At 39.3% G+C, this 18,679-nt stretch overlaps 1 protein-coding gene and 1 pseudogene across 13 annotated transcripts in view; both read right to left on the bottom strand.

Moving 5' to 3' along the window:
* Positions 1 to 18,679, bottom strand: part of MAP7 (microtubule associated protein 7) — a 207,749-nt gene that overhangs the window by 68,617 nt on the left and 120,453 nt on the right. For all 13 annotated transcript variants that reach the window (XM_019029766.4, XM_019029771.4, XM_019029765.4 and 10 more), the window contains one exon: positions 9,545 to 9,643. In XM_019029766.4, coding sequence (XP_018885311.1) covers positions 9,545 to 9,643 — 99 coding nt within the window. The remainder of the gene's footprint in view (positions 1 to 9,544; positions 9,644 to 18,679) is intronic.
* Positions 20 to 9,515, bottom strand: LOC129534372 (phosphopantothenate--cysteine ligase-like; annotated as a pseudogene).

Consider the following 18,679-nt stretch of genomic DNA (forward strand, 5'->3'; position numbering starts at 1 on the left):
GTGACTAGAGTTACAGTGATCTACTCAATTATTAGAAGTTTTCTAAGGATTTCTAAGCATTTTTCTTCTATTTGAAAACATTATGTAAAATCATGACATAACTATAGCCTTTTGGCTATTTTCATCAAACAATATAAATGATGTTTTGTGTTCCTAAGCTACCAAACTTCTATTATTTTTATGCTTTAAAAAGTCTGTTCCTTAATAACCAACAAAATCCTTAAGTGGCTTTATACTGCACAAATGTTTGCGAGTTAGAGGTGAAGTGCTCGAGTCAAACAGACACACATTCAGTTTCTGCCCCGTCACTCGCCGGCCAAGGTACTTACCCACCTCTGTAAATCTCAAGCTATGAGGTGTACTTTGATTTATTACCTGTAAAATGAGGATACAATAGAACCTATCTCGCATTATTATAATGACTGTTAGTAGAGTGTGTAGTGTGTATGTCCCAGTAAATTACTGAACATCTACTATGTGCTAGGCACTGTTCTGTATACTGAAAAGACAGCAGTCACCAAAAAAGGACAAAAACCTGAGATTTCATGGGATTTACATTCTACTTAGGAAAAAATCTGACAAACAAGATAAATAAGTACTATACATAGAATGAAAAAAGGAGAAAAATACAGAGAATATAGGTTAAGGAGACAACAAGGAAATGAAGGAGATTATGACATGTCAGGAAAAGGATGTTTAAATTTTTAGATGGAGCCCAAGGAAGGCCTCACTGTGATAATGATGTTCCATAGAAAGTAAGTGCAAAGGCCCTGAGGTTGCAAGTACCTAATGTGTTCCAGAAACAACAGGGAGATCTGAGGGACTGGAACAGAGTGAGATGAGTAAGCGACGGGGCTCATGGTTAAGGTGAAGACTTTGCATTATACTCTGAGTGAGACATGGGTGGAGAAGAGGGGTTCTGCAGCAGAGGGCTAGGTTTACAGGCTCACTCTGCTGCCATATAAAAACAAAATAATAAAAATGAGCATAATAATCACACTTAAAAGGTTTTTCTCTTTACTAAATTGACATTAGAATTGACGTTGACAGGCCAGGCGTGGTGGCTCACACCTGTAATCCTAGCACTTTGGGAGGCTGAGGCGGGTGGATTGCCTGAGCTGAGGAGTTCGAGACCAGCCTGAGCAACATGGTGAAACCCTGTCTCTGCTAAAAAAAAATACAAAAAATTAACCAGGTATGGCAGCGTGCGCCTGTAGTCCCAGCTATTTGGGAGGCTGAGGCAGGAGAACAGCTTGAACTTGGGAGGCAGAAGTTGCAGGGAGCCAAGATTGCGCCATTGCACTCCAGCCTGGGCAACAGAGCAAGACTCTGTCTCCAAAAAAAGAAAAAAGAATTGACATTGACATTTTTAGAACCTTGCGTTAAAAATGGGAATCTACTATAATAATACAGTAGAGACAAGCTGGGTGTGGTGGCTCATGCCTCTAATTCCAGCACTTTGGGAGGTGGGTGGTTCACTTGAGGTCAGGAGTTCAAGAACAGCCTGGCCAACATGGCAAAACCCTGTCTCTACTAAAAATACAAAAATTAGCGAGTGTGGTGGCACATGCCTGTGGTCCCAGCTACTCAGGAGGCTGGGGCAGGAGAATCGCTTGAATCCAGGAGGTGGAGGTTGTGTTGAGCCGAGACTGCATGCCACTGCACTCCAGCCTGGGAGACAGAGCAAGACACCGTCTCAGAAAAAAAAAGAAAAGAAAAGAAAATACAGTAGAGACAAATAGTAGTGCTTTGGCAACAAATTTAAAGGCCTGCATCCCAAATGTCTTTTTTTTTATTTTTTACTTTTGAGACAGAGTCTCGTGTCATCCAGGCAGGAGTGCTGTGGCACAATCATGGCTTACTGCAGCCTTGACCTCCTGGGTTCAAGTGAATCCTCCCACCTCAGTCTCCTGAGTAGCTGAAACCACAGGTGGCACAACCACACCCAGCTAATCTTTGTATTTTTTGTAGAGACAGGATTTTGCTATGTTGCCCAGGCTGCCATATGTCTCTTGAACTTTACAAAATTTGTACATTTAAAGAAAATAAAAACAGTAAAGATGCCCCTTAGGAGCCTGCATAAACCAGGCAGTATGGATGATGAACAAGACTAGGCGATGGTTCTTAAAAATTGATTAAATGGACTCCTCAATAGCCCACAATGATAAATATTTTTCAGATTTCCTAATCATTTATGTACTTCCACATATTTTTTATGTAGGAAAATATGGCTCCTGGCCCTAAAAGGTTTAATTTGGAAACAAGAAAATGGAAGTGGACATGACGACCCTCTCAGGCAATTTATCAAGGGCTATCCACAGGAAGTTCTTGCTGTCATTTGTTTTGCTGAAAGAAAATGGTGGACGTAGTAAAATGGCATTTTAAAGAAAGAACTCGGGATAAAAGTCGAGATGAAGTTAAAAGAAAGACCTTTAACAATTACTTATCACTTTAATACTCCTTAAATAATATGAGGTTTACTCACTCATGAAAAACTTTTTTTTTTTTTAAACAGGATCTTGCTGTGTCACCCAGGCTGGAGTGCAGTGGTACGATCATGGCTCACTGCAGCCTCAATCTCCCTGGCTCAAGCCATCCTCTTACCTCAGCCTACCAAGTAGCTGAGACTACAGGTGTGCACAACCACAATCAGCTAATTTTTTTTTTTTTTTTTTTTTTTTTTTTTTGAGACAGTTTCCTCGCTCTTGCTGCCCAGGCTGGAGTGCAGTGGCGTGATCTCAGCTCACTGCAACCTCTGCCTCCTGGGTTTAAGCGATTCTCCTGCCTCAGCCTCCCAAGTAGCTGAGATTACAGGCATGCGCCACCAGGCCCAGCTATTGTATTTTTAGTACAGACAGGGTTTCACCATGTTGGTCAGGCTGGTCTCAAACTCCTGACCTCAGATGATCCACCAGCCTCCCAAAGTGCTGGGATTACAAGCATGAGCCACCATGCCCGATCTTGGCTAATTAAAAAAAATTTTTTTTGTAGAGATGGGCTCTCACTATGTTGCTAAGCCTGGTCTTGAACTCCTGACTTCAAGCAATCCTCCTGCCTCAGCCTCCCACAGTGCTGGGATTACAGGCATAAACTGCTGCATCCAGCCTCATAAAAACTTTTATTTAATTATAAAAGTTGAAAATCAACTTTGTAAAAGCCATATGAGCACCTTATGGGAAGTCTGTAAAATAGACAGTTTAATTACTTTTAAAATTCCACTGACAAATTCTGTTAGACAATATTTCAATATTAAGTATGTGCCATGTCTAGCTTACTTTCAAGTACATGCCAAATTTCATACAAAATTTTGAAAAGAAGGCTTTAATAACATATGGGACACATGCCACCCCTGACGACCCACACCAACCCTGACAGCCCCAAGTCATAGTAATAACCGGTGCCCCTGCAGTAATGAGGCAATGCCCGATTGTGCAACGTAATACTTCCCCCTGTGAAGTGCTTTTTGAATGTATATTCTGAAAATAGTTCAAGAAGTGCTAGTTTTTCCCTGATTTCTATGCTATCATTTCATATGAAAATTATACTCTTCGCATGTAACAAACTGCATCCTGTTTGGTAAGATAATATGTAAAAAACCAAACTTTTATACAATTAAACGCTGTAAATAAGGCCAGTGCTTAGGACTGCAGTAGTTCCTGGCTGTCCATCAACATTAGTGCTGAAATAATTACTATCTCTCTGGAAACAGATTTGAGGAAGTAAAGAAATGTAACATTTTTGAAGCTCAAGATGCATAGTGGTTGTGATACACTAGATGATTTTGCTTGATTTGGAAACCTGGCGTTAGAAAATATTGAATTGTAGAGTGAAAAAGTTATTTGGTGTAGGTTGTTTCCATCCCTCTGTTCCCATTAATATGAAAGTCTCTTGGGTGCTAGAATGTCATTAACACCTGTGGCAGGTTAAAGATGGCTGTGCATGGGGCTGGGGAGGAACAGAGACTTGTCTGTTTTCTTCCCTGCTGCATTCTCAATGCCTCGGGCTGTATGTGGTAGAAAAGGATATTCAATAAGTATTTGTTGAATGAATGAATGAACAAACAACGAACAACCTTAGCTAACCCTCAGAGCCTTTAAACTTTTATTAAGATGCACCAATGGGGAAAACTAAGAACAATCTTGTACCTGATAACAGAGTAAACTATTTAAACGCTAGAAGTTTAAATTTTAGTTTTAATAACTAAAAACTGATAAAAATTTATCTTTAAAGGTAGGTTTTCAAAAAAATACAATTAAATAATTCCAGTAAATAGTGAATTTCCTATAATTCATTGCCTCCTTTCTCGTTTTCACCCCCACATTATTTTCCTCCGAAACAAAAGTAAGCTATAGAAAATACTTTAAAATTATGTATAGGTCAGCCAGGCACGGTGACTCACACCTGTAATCCCAGCACTTTGGGAGGCCGAGGCAGGCGAATCACTTGAGGTCAGGAGTTCAAGACCAGCCTGGGCAACATGGTGAAACCCTGTCTCTACTAAAAATACAAAAATTAGCCAGGCACAGTGGTGCATGCCTGTTATCCAAGCTACTTGGGAGGCTGAGGCAGGAGAATCGCTTGAACCTGGGAGGCGGAGGTTGCACTGAGCCAAGATCACACCACTGCACTCCAGCATGGGTGACAGGACGAGACAACGTCTCAAAAAAAAAAAATTATTTATAGGTCAGGCACAGTGGCTCACTCCTGTAATCCCAACACTTTGGGAGGCCAAGGCAGGAGGATCGCTTGAGTCCAGGAGTTTGAGACCAGCCCAGGCTCATTTGAAAAAGGGAGACCTCATCTCCACCAAAAATAAAAAAAAAAATTAGCCAGGAGTGATGGCACATGCTTGTGGTCCCAGCTACTCAGGAGGCTGAGGTGACAGGATCGCTTGAGGCTGGGAGATCTAGGCTACAGTGAGCCCTGATTACACCACTGCACTCCAGCCTGGGCGAAGGAGTGAGACCCTGTTTTGAAATAAAATAAAATAATGTATATTCCACATTGTTTCCCAATGGATCTAATATGGTTAGAATAAAATTAAGTTACTGATTCTCACAAGGAAAAAGGGTTTAAGAGGAATAGAACTTAGGCTTAATTAAGATCGCAGTTGCACTCCACATTCAACCTCCTACCTATGATGGTTCAAGTGTGGGGTGACATCTAACCTGGGGCACTGTTAAGGGTGAAAGGGAGTGCCATTAAAATTCTCTGTTTGATAACATGCATAAACCTGGATTGCCTTACACACATCTGAGAGTATGGTCATGCTACTAAAGAGCTCTCAAAGTTGACAAGGCTTTTTCAAGAACTCACTAGGCCTTGACTCATATGTAACAACTACTGTTTCTATAGTAAATACTTCTGTATTTCTGTCAGCAATTTGTACTTTATGAAGCACTTTCACATATTATCACTTTATTCTTCCCAATAACACTAGGAGTTAGCCAAGCATTTATTTATTCAATGAAGAGTTATTATGCCTCTTTTTCAAATGAAAAAACTCAGAGAAATAGATATGACTAATGAAGACAGCATGGATATGTGTCAGAGCGAGGGCATAAAACCTGATTTCTAACTCAGTCCTGTGCCCATCCACGCACCATGGCAGCTACAGTCATTACAATTGCACCGTATGGCATCAGAGAAGGGCTGGAAGCTCCTAAGTCACACACTCCTCTATGAGGGCAAATTACTTATAAACAGTAAGGCAGAATAAAGTTTCAGTGGCTCTTTTAAAGACTTGTGTTGGGGGGCAGCAAAGGGATAGGAATTCAGAAGGATTTTTAATGAATTTGGGTATCTGCTTTTCTCAGATCCATGAAAACATGCAGTTTTCTAAGGAAGTCAAACTATTAATCATTTGGAGGCAGCTGGAGTTCTGAAGAACCATCTCCCACTTCTTCAGGAACTAGCAGACGTGGACAGATCTGTAACTTTACAAACTGTCTGTTTTGGTCTGGGTTCAAGTACTCACATTTGAGAGCAATGGTCGTTCCAGGATAACACAGAACATAGTGTGCTCATAGTTCTAAAACACCACGAGGGACGTCTGTAATGTGGTTTGTTTGTTTGTTTTTTGAGACAGAGTCTCGCTCTGTTGCCCAGGCTAGAGTATAGTGGCGGATCTCGGCTCACTGCAACCTCTGCCTCCTGGCTTCAAGTGATTCTCCTGCCTCAGCCTCCTGAGTAGCTGGGATTATGGGCGCGCACTACCATGCCTGGCTAATTTTTGTATTTTTATTACAGACGGGGTTTCACCATGTTGGCCAGGTTGGTCTCGAACTCCTGGCCTCAGGAGATCCACCCGCTTTGGCCTCCCAAATTGCTGGGATTACAGGCGTGAGCCACCGGCGCCTGGCCAGCCATAATGTGTTTTAAATATAAAAGTCACAACTTGAATGTGGATAAATGTGTTCTACATCAAAGAGATGTTCTGGAGCCTTCTAATGAGTTTAAGTATCAGAAGGTAAAAGAGGAAAGGACATTTAGCTAAAACTTACTAGATTAAAAGGGATTCTCAGAAATCATTCAGTCAGGATGCCCATACCTGGTTAGGACAATACTCAAAATATCCCAAAATATATAATGAACTTTTTTTTCAAGTTCTAGAAAATGAAAATCAACAAAATGCTTTAGACAGACATTCCTATGACCCGTATCCCACAAAAATTAAAAGGTGTTACTCAAGGCCAGCCCTCCAACACATAACTCATATTGTCCTTTGAGGAGACTCAGGAAAATAATGACATGGTGGTTTCTAAATCAAGGGCCTTTTATATAGCTCGGCTTATCTGTATATACAAGAAAACAGACACAGGGATGCTCAAAAAGACACAATCAGAAGTGAAATGTCTCCCTATTTAACTTGACTTTAGCAATATAAATCAAATGACTATATATAAGGAGATGGCCAATAAGGGTGGAAGAGATTTTTCTGGCTTCTGATCTCTATACACTGTGTGCAATCTCTCGTCACACTGGTGGTTCTGTGTTAGAATGACCTATTCATATATTGGTTTATCCATCATACTGTCAACTGGAGGGTAGAGATTATGTCTTTTAATAATATATTCCTAGTACTTTCATGATGCTAACACTAGATGAATAAATGAGTTATCAGGATATAAAAGTATAAACTGCACAGTAAAAGAATGGTAGAAATTAGAAGCAGTGGTGGATGGGGAGAACCAGAGAAATACAGCACCAACAACTAAGCTATGTTAAATTCTCATTGTACTACAAATGTAATTTTATTTTATTTTTTTGAAACACATTTATTCATCTTTTTAATCCTCATGGCTCAGCACAGGGCCTGACACACAGTAGGCACTCAACAAATATTTGATTTCCAAAGCATGACCATTCATGCGTCCATAATCCTCTTTTTATAGTATAAAGAAGGCTGATATTCAGGCCCCCATGTGTACCTTAAGTAATATATATTTCCCAATAAGCTCTTATTTTTAAAGGTGAGAAACAGTTCTAGGGTTCAATTTCAAAATCAAGATGACATTCAGGTGAGTGTATCACATGTCATTAAAAGACGAATAACAAAGCATATTTGCCTGCACACCACTGCCTTTTCCCTTTCCTTCATTTTCTCTGTCCATAGGAAAGCAAAAGTTTTATTAAAGTTTTCACCATCTGTAAGAGCCCTGGACAATTTTTGATCCTGTAAGGGCTTTTTACTTCAGTTTTTGTCACATATTAAAGCTGTGTGTCAAGAGTGAGGATTATCCACTATCTTCTCTTCTATCTCTATGTATTTTTCTATTTCTTCCTCTGATAGCTATAACTTGGTTTCTGAGTGTCTGGTTACAATAATTGCAAAGGACTGTTGTGACTCAAGGATATTAGCCACCACCACTTGATGCTGATAAACTTCCAAAGCCTTCTGAGCTCGATTAATTACAATGGAGGGGTCAGTCTCCAGCTTAAAGGAAATTATAAACGCTTTGGGAGCACAATCTTTAATCAAAGAAGAAAGTATTTTTGGCACCATCTTCATTGTTATCTGCAGTGGGCCCCCAGATGACTGGATCTTGTGTTCAGGCATTTCAGAGCCGGGAACATAGAAATCTGACAGGGCCGCGCCAGGTAAAACGTCGCAGAAGAGCCGGCCATGCTTCCAGAGGGACCTTGGTGCTGCCTGACGTGACCAACACCACCCGCTTGCCCTGCGCGCCCAGCCCGGCCGCGAAGTGGGCCATAACCTCAGCGCAGCACCAGGAGGCCAGGGGAACTCAGCTACCAGGTCCACTTCCGCCAACAAATGTGATTTTCATGCTAAAGAATTTCTACTTCCATAGAGACACACTTGAATACAAAAATAAAGGTCCACTAGAATAAGCTACATGGGGACAGGGTTCATGTTGTTTGCTCATACAGTACATCTCTCATGCTTCTTCGGCATAGAAGAACTCAGTAAACATTAGATGGTAGCTGGAAGGTGGATGGCTAGATGGATGGATAAATGACTCAGTGAAAAGGCAGGTTGACTGACTAAGGAAATCTCTGCTTGGTAATTAAAACTCCTCTGAGACTGCACATCATTTTCCACTAATGGCAGCTTAAGCAGTATTTTCAACAATACTTGTTATTGTCTTTCCTCTAAATGACAAACCAGATTTATCTGTTGTGTTCAAGACCTTTTCCACATGAAAAAAAAATTCAAAAAACTAAACACAGTAGAATGTTCTCTATAAGGTTAGACTCAGTTATTTCCATCTTTATTCTCACTGATTCACTGTGTCACTGTGCTTGAGTGACTTCAGTCCTGGATGCAGCATGAAGTAGGTTTCCAAGAACCTCGTGGGGTATTCGGCTTGCTTTCCTTTCCTTTGATTGTCTCCTATTATCATACTGTACATTCATTCCTCCCACAGGCCACGCAATGGTTATTGGATAACTGGAAGCAACTGCACTGTCGGTTCAATTGTTTGTATTATATTTACGGACTGTTTGCTTCTTTGAATCACTGAATGAAAGAGACTATGAATCAGAGGTTATTAAATGAAATTACTCTGTAGGCATACAATCATTGCAAGGAATAGGAAACAAAACCATAATTCTATACAAGCTTTGCTATGTGTAAAGATTTCTTGAAATAGTTTTTGAAAAAGTCACAAAAGAGATACGCAATAATGCTTGTTGGACATATAGGTATAAAAAATTGTGTCCTATCATTTGAAACAGAATAGTAAAATTATTACCCCTTTAAGCTGCTTGACATTAAATGAGTGCATCCACATACACCATCTCATTGATTGTCAAAATGACTCTGAGAGGTAAGCAGGTCGTGTGTTTGAATCTACATTTTAAAGAGAGAAAACCAAGGCTTGGCTTTGAGAGGTTCTCTGACTTAATATCATACAATCCAGTAGGAGTGTGTGTTTGGTGGCAGGACTGAAACCAAGCTCTCCTAAATTCTAGTTTTCTGAAAACTAGAATTTAAACAAATTAAACCTTTATAATCATCAGCATGCCTTTAGGGCATAAACGATAACCTTTATTTTCCCACAGTTAATGCAATGCATCATACCTGGTTTATTTCCTGAGTGGTTGTTATTTTGTCCTGAAATTGCAGAGGCAGGGCGGCTGGAGGCATTTTTCTTATCTTGCACTTTGTAGCTGTCGGGTGCTACAGAAATGAGACAAAAGAGAAAAGACACATTTAGTTTCTTAAAATTTCTTCAGAAACATTTACGTATTCGACATTTACTGTTAACCTATGTTAACAGTAAAAGATGAAGTAGTTACAACCCGTGCCCTCAAGGAGTAGGAAGAACACATAAAAAATCAACAACCTCAGCTTGAGTGACCCATCTTATAGAAGTGGCATGTTCAAGGGGCCATGAAGGGCCTTTCCCACGGCTGCACCAGTTTACACATAAAGCAACCACGTGGAAGCACGACTGGAGTCTAAAGTCTTGCATCTGAGTTCTTACAAAGCACCATTGGCTTAGAATATATTTCAAATGGATTAATTTCTTTCTTGCTTTGGTATATTCAACATCATTTAATCTTTCTTTGGGGTTACTGAGTCTCTGCAGTAGCCCCAGGTCCTGACAACAAACATCAACCCTAACTGAATATTATGTAACAGCAGACCATGGAAATCGAAAAGACTTCAACGTATGTTCAATACAAGTCACTTTTCTGAATAAGCCCTGATAAATGCTTTTGGGGGTGGGGTGCTGGAGGGAGGCTGTAGTTTGCTTTATTATGCTGAAATTCAAATTAAAAAAATCAATTAAACAGGAGTTCTGGTTACTTGAACTCTAATTTATCTACATCTAACTTTTATTGGATCCATTCTAGGCGAACATCAGAGGCCTATCTGCCCACTTCATTATCGTCTGCATGTTGGGAATTCATTTCCATCCCAGAAGACCTTCTGAGTCATATTCACCATGAGACAAATATAAAATCCATTTTAAATTTTTCTATGCTCATATAAAATTGACAGGTTAATTTTATTTTATGTTATTTTATTTTCCATTAAGCCATTTGGATTAGTAATAGGTTAAATTTCGTAAAATAAAAATAATTTTTTGAAAATTGTCAGGCTGTTTGGTCTAAGATTATATATTGCTAATTCCTAACTGTTAGGTTGGATGTATTTCTAAAGTTTTCAGGCCATCTCTCTGCTTTCATATCAGTCTTTTTCTTCTTCAATGGTTTAAGAGTCTGTATTTATTCAAAAACTTCTTTGGTGAACATTGTAACAGCAAAAGACACAGACAGACCTGGGTTCAAAAGTGAGACTTGGTACATAACCAGTTGAGTGGCGAGAAAGTTATTTGGCCTCTCTAAGTAGGTCACATGGGGTAATAATACTACCTAACTCACAGAATTGTTAAAAGATTAACTGAGAAGATACATGTTAAAAATCTACCATAAGACTTGGCACATAGAAGGTGTTTAACAAGTATTCAAGGCCCTTTCTCCCAGCTTCTATGCTTTTCTGTGGAGTCCTGGGCATCCCATACCCATAGCACCCATGCAGGTTTGAGTGTGTTTTGGAGTCAGCAAACCTGGTTCTGCCATTTACCAGCTGAATCCTCAGCATGTCACTTAACATCTCTAAGTCTTAATTTCCCCATCTGTAAATGGGGAAAACATCTACTTTCAGAGCTGTAAAAATTAAACGAGATAACGTACAGAAAGGTAGTTCATTGCCTGGCCCACAGCAAGGCACGATAAATGGTAGAAAGTATTTTTAGCTCTCTTCAGGAAACTGGGCTTCTAGTTCCTCAGGGATTTGAGAGAAGGCAAACCTATGTTAACTTGGTGACGGGGTCCTGGGGGCAAGTGACTAAAGTGGCAGGAAGGTCTGGGTCAGCCGCTGGTTCCAGAGGTTTTCAGCTCAGCCACAGTTATACCTCCTGGTGCTCTCAGGTAGGATGAACTTATTGATATGATGTTTAGGGTATGGCCTGGTTTGGGAAGAGGTAATTAGTCTTTCTGATTCAGGATTTGGGGGAGATGACAGTTTTCTAAGATGTGATGTCTTTCATTATATTAAGTAAATCTGAGCCTTAAAAAAAAAAACAAAACAAAACCTCAGTAACAATGGGAAAAATAAAACAGGGAGTTGTGGTTTTTTGTTGTTGTTGTTGTTGTTGTTTTTTGAGACAGTTTCGCTCTTGTTACCCAGGCTGGAGTGCAATGGCGTGATCTCAGCTCACCGGCAACCACCACCTCCTGGGTTCAAGCAGTTCTTCTGCCTCAGCTCCCAAGTAGCTGGGATTACAGGCATGCGCCACCACGCCTGGATAATTTTTTTGTATTTTTAATAGAGACGGGGTTTCTCCATGTTTGTCAGGCTGGTCTCGAACTCCCAACCTCAGGTGATCTGACTGCCTCGGCCTCCCAAAGTGCTGGGATTACAGGCGTGAGCCACCACGCCCAGCCGGGAGTTTTTTGTTTTTTTAAACAAAGTGCAGGGGATTTCGCTACTTAAGAACACAATGACAACAGGAATTTATTCATTTTCTGATTTCCAAAATTTAAAAACCTGAAAATCCTCATTAACTAGAAGATAGGATTGTATATACCCTTATAAAAGTTCTCAGGAAAAAAAAATTAAAATGACTTGCTGACTTTCCAGTATTATTTATTTGAATCTCTCTTCTTTCATTAAAAAAAAAAAAAAGAAAATTAAGCCATATACTACGATGCTCAGTAAGTCTTTGCTAGCCTTATGAAATCTTTATTGATTATCCTGCTAGCTTGAAAGCTGTATTCCATTAGTGTCACATGTGAGTGTTGAGGTAAAGACAAGAGGAAGGATACAGACAAGCACCCTGGTGGTCTGGGACTCTCTTTCCGACATACTCTAAAACAAAATATAGAGGCATCAGACATTTGGAGCCTTCATCTAGTGAAAATTCTGCAGCTCCAGTAAGTGCTGCAATGTGCCTGTGCAATCCACATCCTCTACCACTCACTGATTCCTTCCAATGTCTTCCCACAAAGGCCTTGGTGTTCTCTCGGCTTTGTTTCTACTTCTGGCTGTATGGTCCAATACAGTCTTCTCTCAACTGTTCAAAATAACTGGTCCAACAAATGACCTGTCAATTTAGTCAAAATACTTGCTCTGAGACACGTCTGACTATAACCTTTGCACCATCCTGAGTTTAAATCTCACTGAATAATATGGGGACTTGACATCCACAAGGATAATGTATTTCAGTCACTCTTTTTAATAAAATCTGGAATGTGGGCTGTGAAACAGCAAAAGCTTAAACTCAGTTCCCAGCTCTGTATAGTCCCTTATCCATGGAGGAATACTAGGTTCCCAAGACCCCCCATGGATGCCTGAATTTGTGGGTAGTCCTGGACCATATATACACTATGTTTTTTGGATCTACTGAGACAGCTCCTATGTGACTGACAGGTGTGCAGCGACTACAGTGTGGATCCACTGGACAAAGGAATGATTCACATCTCAGGCTGGACAGAGCGGGAGGGCACGAGATTTCATCACACTACTCAGAACAGCATAAAATTTATGAATTGTTTATTTCTGAAGTTTTCCATTTAATATTTTTGGACTACAACTGACCGTAACTGAAACCTCAAAAAGCGAAATCATGGATAAGGAGGAACTACTGCATACATGCTTCTCTGCTACAGTCTTCAACTGGACTTTGTGGGCATACAGCCCCTTTGTGGACATAGACTTGTGAGGACACAGCTTTGGGGGAGTGACCTAGAACACAGAACTAGAGGTTGAACCACATGAAATAGCCTTTTATGTAGTAAAAAATGGTTAAAATTTAACAACTTTTATGTTTCAATCTAATAGTTTAAATAAATCTGTATAGAAAAGAGTTACCATATCAGGCCTGAGACTGCTGTCCTTATTATTTTGTATATATTTATATATATTTATTCCTTACATTTATTTATTCAAATATACCTGCCAGGAGTATTGTAACACTCGAATCATAGGTATGAAGTGTTTTATCCAATGTGATTTATAAAATTTGCATTAGAACAAGAAGAAAATAAAGCAACAGCATCACTCCTAATGACATTCATGATTATTCCACATAATGGAGAATTTCTCCTTAGTTTAAATTCCTCATAATTATAAGTGAAGTTGGGCAGCAATGATCAAAGCTTATGGGAGTTAGCATAAGACAAACCTGGATTTCATTTCCCACACTACCTCAGTTTTCTTCCTACTTGCATTTATTCGAACAGTACACTACTCCATGGGACATCTTGAGCTCGATGCTGGAAGTAATATTATTAGGGGTATAATGTATCTCCTTCTACCACTTCTTTTTCCTTTTCTTGTCCTATGTTTCTAGGTTACACTGTATTCTGGAGCTTCCGATTCCTCCAATACTATCTCGTCTCTTCAAAAATCAGCTCCCAGTATGGCCTGAAATACTATCTGTACATCAGTCACTGTCGAGTTTGCATTTATAAATATGTGCTCTCAACAAAGTTCCCGTCTTCAACCTCTAGGGAATATCTGCTCATGTATTTCTGCTATCATTTGAATGTCCTCACAAAAAAGCCAACCCCCTAATGTCAGTCTCTTTGTCACAATCAACAGAACCACCAGGCTCAGAAATGTTAAGTAATTTTAAGGAATTAAGTAATTTTTTCAACATTTACAATACCTCCATGGGCCAGACACTGTGCTACACAGTGAGAATACAAAGGTTATATGACATACTATCTGCTTTCAAGATGCTTATCATCCTTTGGAGGAGAGACAGTGTGCACATACATGAAATTGCAACAATAGACCGATTCAATTTTCTAAAAAATCCATAAACCCACAGAGGTTTAATAACCAAATAAATGATATAGATAGTGTTACAGGAATTTGGAGTGGAAGAAGGAGCCACAAGGGACAGCGGTCCCTGGGCAAAGAGCTTGCAGACCAGAAAGCATCCAGATAAGTGAAGAATAATGTGGAGAAGTTCCCTCACTGGGATGGAGCACGAGCAAAACTACCAAGGCAAAGAGGCAGGAGAGACAATAAGGACTGTCTGGTCAGAACAGCAGGTTTAGGAAGGGAGGCAGTTGAAAATATGACAAGAGAAACTGGCTAAGGTCAATGTCTCTTTGAATTCTGAGTGTGGACTTTCTTGTGAAGGCAATGGAAAGTCACTGAAGTATATATCACATGGAACTTCCAGCTGTGAACTACTTTAGCTTCAGTGGATTCTGTGTAAATGGAAAGTGGTCTAACAAGCCTGCTGGAAATGAATTTAAAAAGGATCTCATCTTAAAGAAAACAATAAAAGGAAATCAGACAAAAACAGACATCCTAAGAACTCTGCCTTCTATAGAATTTAGTAACTAGTCAGGTTCTTCCACTTACCCGTATCGTGTACCAAGAGATAACTATTTGACCATTACGTGGTAAAAAGTAACATGAATATGGTGAAACTTACGTCTGTCCCTGAAGAAACAAGAAGTAGGGGAAGAGTAGAGTCAGTGTGGTCACCCTAGAAGAAGCCAAGGACAGCTCACGTAGCACCATATAGGGACCCTCCACCGGAAATGGGACTCCAGCCACAAACTCCCGGGAGGATGAGCGGCTGGCAGGCCAGATAAGGAAATGGGCCTGTTGGGAAATAGGTAGGGCCTATTTTTGAAGGTCATTTTGCAGGGAGTGAAGAAGATAAAATATGGGAAACTGATTGGTGTTATTAATCTTTTGTAGACCCTCACTTAATGGGGAAGCAGCTGCTTCATGGGGCATGCCTACAGGTATTGTGTCATGGCAATTTAAGTAACTGTCAATGTCAAAAATAGTGCAGTCTCATTTGCTCTTCTATACACACCAGAATAAACCCATTTCATGGTATGGTGCAACATCCAGCCACATTCAATCTGACTGACATTTTGAAACAGAAATAACAATCATGAACCATTTATTCACTCTATTGCTCAATTCTTGTTGACAAAACATAAAAAACTAAATAGGACCATCTGATAATGATACATATTTGAGTTATACACAGCACTCTCCCTATTCTGCTGACAGAAACAATTCAATTAAGATCTTCTTTTTCTTGCATTTCACACATCTATACAGAACACAAAGTTAGGATTTGGTGGCTATGGTAGACTTCAGCAGAGCATAGTAAGAGTGTGGAGGCTTTACAATTTGGAGTAGCTCATTCAGCAATGACAACGACTGAAAGTCACTTTCTGATTTCTCCATCTCGTCATACTGGAAAAAACCTTAAGATGTATGACCATGATAGAATATGATATTAAACCAAAAGGAAATAAATTTGTTCAATAAAGAGATAGTACAAACCCAACAAAAGACATTGACTTTATAAATACAGTCCAACATGGTGTATAGTTATATGACACATAGGGACAGAATCTTCCACAGGTATCACTCCTTATTTCTGTAACTGCACTAAGACTTGAAGAATGGAACAGAGACATGTAGGTCTTTGTTAATAATTTATATTGAACCACTTCCAAAGAGAAGTTGAGGCAGTTGGATTGAACTGTCAAGGTCTATACATGAGATTATAAAAAATACTGACATAGGCTGGGCGTGGTGGCTCACACCTGCAATCCCAGCATTTTGGGAGGCTGAGGTGGGCAGATCACCTGAGGTCAGGAGTTTGAGATCAGCCTGGTCAACATGGTGAAACCTCGTCCCTACTAAGTATACAAAAATTAGCCAGGCGTGGTGGTGCACGCCTGTAATTAATGCCAGCTACTTGGGAGGCTGAGGCAGGAGAATCGCTTGAACCCAGGAAGTGGAGATTGCAGTGATCCGAGATCGCACCACTGCACTCCACCCTGGGTGACAGAGCGACACTCTGTCTCAAAAAATAAATAAATAAATAAATAAATAAAATAGTTACACAATCAACTTTTTCTGAAATAAAAAACCTAACATATGATAGGAAAGATCATGTATATAATAGCAAAAGATAATTCTATCAAAATAGGTTACCAAAATATTCCTAAGGGATAGGACTGGGCCATTTTCCTTCAAGGAGCTGATGTCTAGTCATAGTCATCATATTCTGAGCTTAAACAGTCTCCAAATAAATGGAACATCGGCATTCAGTCATTGATATCTGGCCAGGTGCAGATCTATGATAATTTTCCACTTGACCAGAGCGACCTCAGGGCAGGGGTCATGCCCTTCAGCCTTATAATCTCCAGAATAACATGAGATATTTTTTCTCTTCTGATGTGAAGTAGACGTGACCTTGATCTGAGAACTCTTTTTGTCACCCTTTCTCTACAATCTTAGCAGTCATCAAAAAATAAGAAAATGTATTCTTTTTATTTTTACTAGTCATCTTATCATTAATATTTTTTATTTCTGGACTTTTGTCACAGTGTTCCACAAGGCACACATCCATTCCTCTCTTGCATCCTTCATCAAGCATTTGTTCAGTGTCACATATGTGCTGGGTAGTGTGCTAAACACCTCACATCAGAAGAGAAAAAATATCTCATGTTATTCCAGGATGATTTCAACATTATATTAGGCAAGACTCAAAATCAAATGGATGTTTTGACCCGACTTCATAGAAAGGAGCGCTCAGTCTCACCTACAGTGAGAATCTCAGGAATTAGAGTGACACTCTGCAAACACAACAGAATACAGGTCGAGCATCACTAACCCAAAAACCTGAAATCTGAAACCCTTCCATTTCCAAACATTTCAGATAAGGGACACTCAAGCTGTTACTGCTTATACTGCATGGAGGAAAGAAAGCATGTGAACATTACAGCCTCTGCTGATAACATCAGACAAGCATCTCAACTTTGGGAAATTTGTAACCCCAACTCTTTCCCAAGCAGTTAATAAATTTATTTTGATAATCTGTTTGTTATGTAGCCAAAGAATTATCCACCCTAGCTAAACATGAGGAAAAGGATATTTCAGAAAAGCACATGTTCCATATGTCTTGTGGGAACTGGGGGGAATCACCCACTAAGCTCTTTCGTTTACCACTAAAAGCAGCTCCTCGATTCACATCACAAATGCTTTCTGACACATTGCACTGACAGGAATAAACAGTACACACTTTAAATTCAACCAAAAAGGCTTTTATCTAAAAAATAAGTAAATAAATAAAACAAAAACCTTCCTTCAGCCAGATGGCAACACTAAAAATAGAAGAGAAAATGATGTATTTTCCCCTTGCGTTAATATAAATCAGATTAAAAGGCAAGCCTTTTCATCTCCGTTGGTGACTTACCACCAGTCACAATGCTAGCTAGCTACTCTACAAGCATTATCCCTGCCCCACAACGTGAATAATGTTTATGACTAAGCAAAGTACACGGCAAAGTACACAAAAGGGAGGGCAAAGTCTAACCATATTAAAGTTTTCCAGTCACACGGAGAAATAGTAAATCAGAGATTGTAGTTACCCATCTATATTTTAACAGCTGGAAACGGAGTTTATCAAATAAGAACCAATTCAATTAAAATCAATGTGTAATTAGAAGAAACTATTTAAATAATGTGGAAAAGAAAAATAATTGAACTCAACTTTATTATACTTTGCTTAATTAAAACAACGAACTGAAAAGAGGGTGTTTTTACTTTAATAGGATAATGATTTACTTTAAGGAAAACTAAAATGGCTAATGCCAGTACTTTACAAAATGATTACTATTGGCCATGAAATAGAAAAGCTTTCATACTTACAAAGTACAGTTATCTAAGTAGAAAATGTACAATACTTAAAAATAGTTCTAAACAGGGGACTCAGTTTTAAATATCAGTTTTGTAAATAAATTTGCATGTAATTTTAATCCTATGAGTATTAGTCAACTGAGTTTAATCAGTGAAATAAATACACATATACACTGCTGTCGAATATCAAAAATTAATCATCTCTCCTCTGTAGAAAATATAAAAATATTTTAAATTTCTTATGTAAACTTTGTAAAATTTAATAGGAATGATATGGTAGGTTCTGAACGTTTATTCCAACTCAAGTAACCACTGAACATTTAACTTAAAGGTTGTCTAAAATTATGGGCCAACGCATTCTCCCCATGCTGTCCTGTGCTGCAGTCATTTCTGTATCTGTGACTGTGTTCTTTTTTCCCTCACTAGAACACCAGCCTCATCATCTTTGCAACTATTTACATCTCATCTCTTTTTCTTTCTTAGAGCAGTTTTAGGCTTACAGCACAACTG

Source organism: Gorilla gorilla, chromosome 5 (assembly GCF_029281585.2).
Source record: "Gorilla gorilla gorilla isolate KB3781 chromosome 5, NHGRI_mGorGor1-v2.1_pri, whole genome shotgun sequence".
Lineage (NCBI taxonomy): Eukaryota > Metazoa > Chordata > Mammalia > Primates > Hominidae > Gorilla > Gorilla gorilla.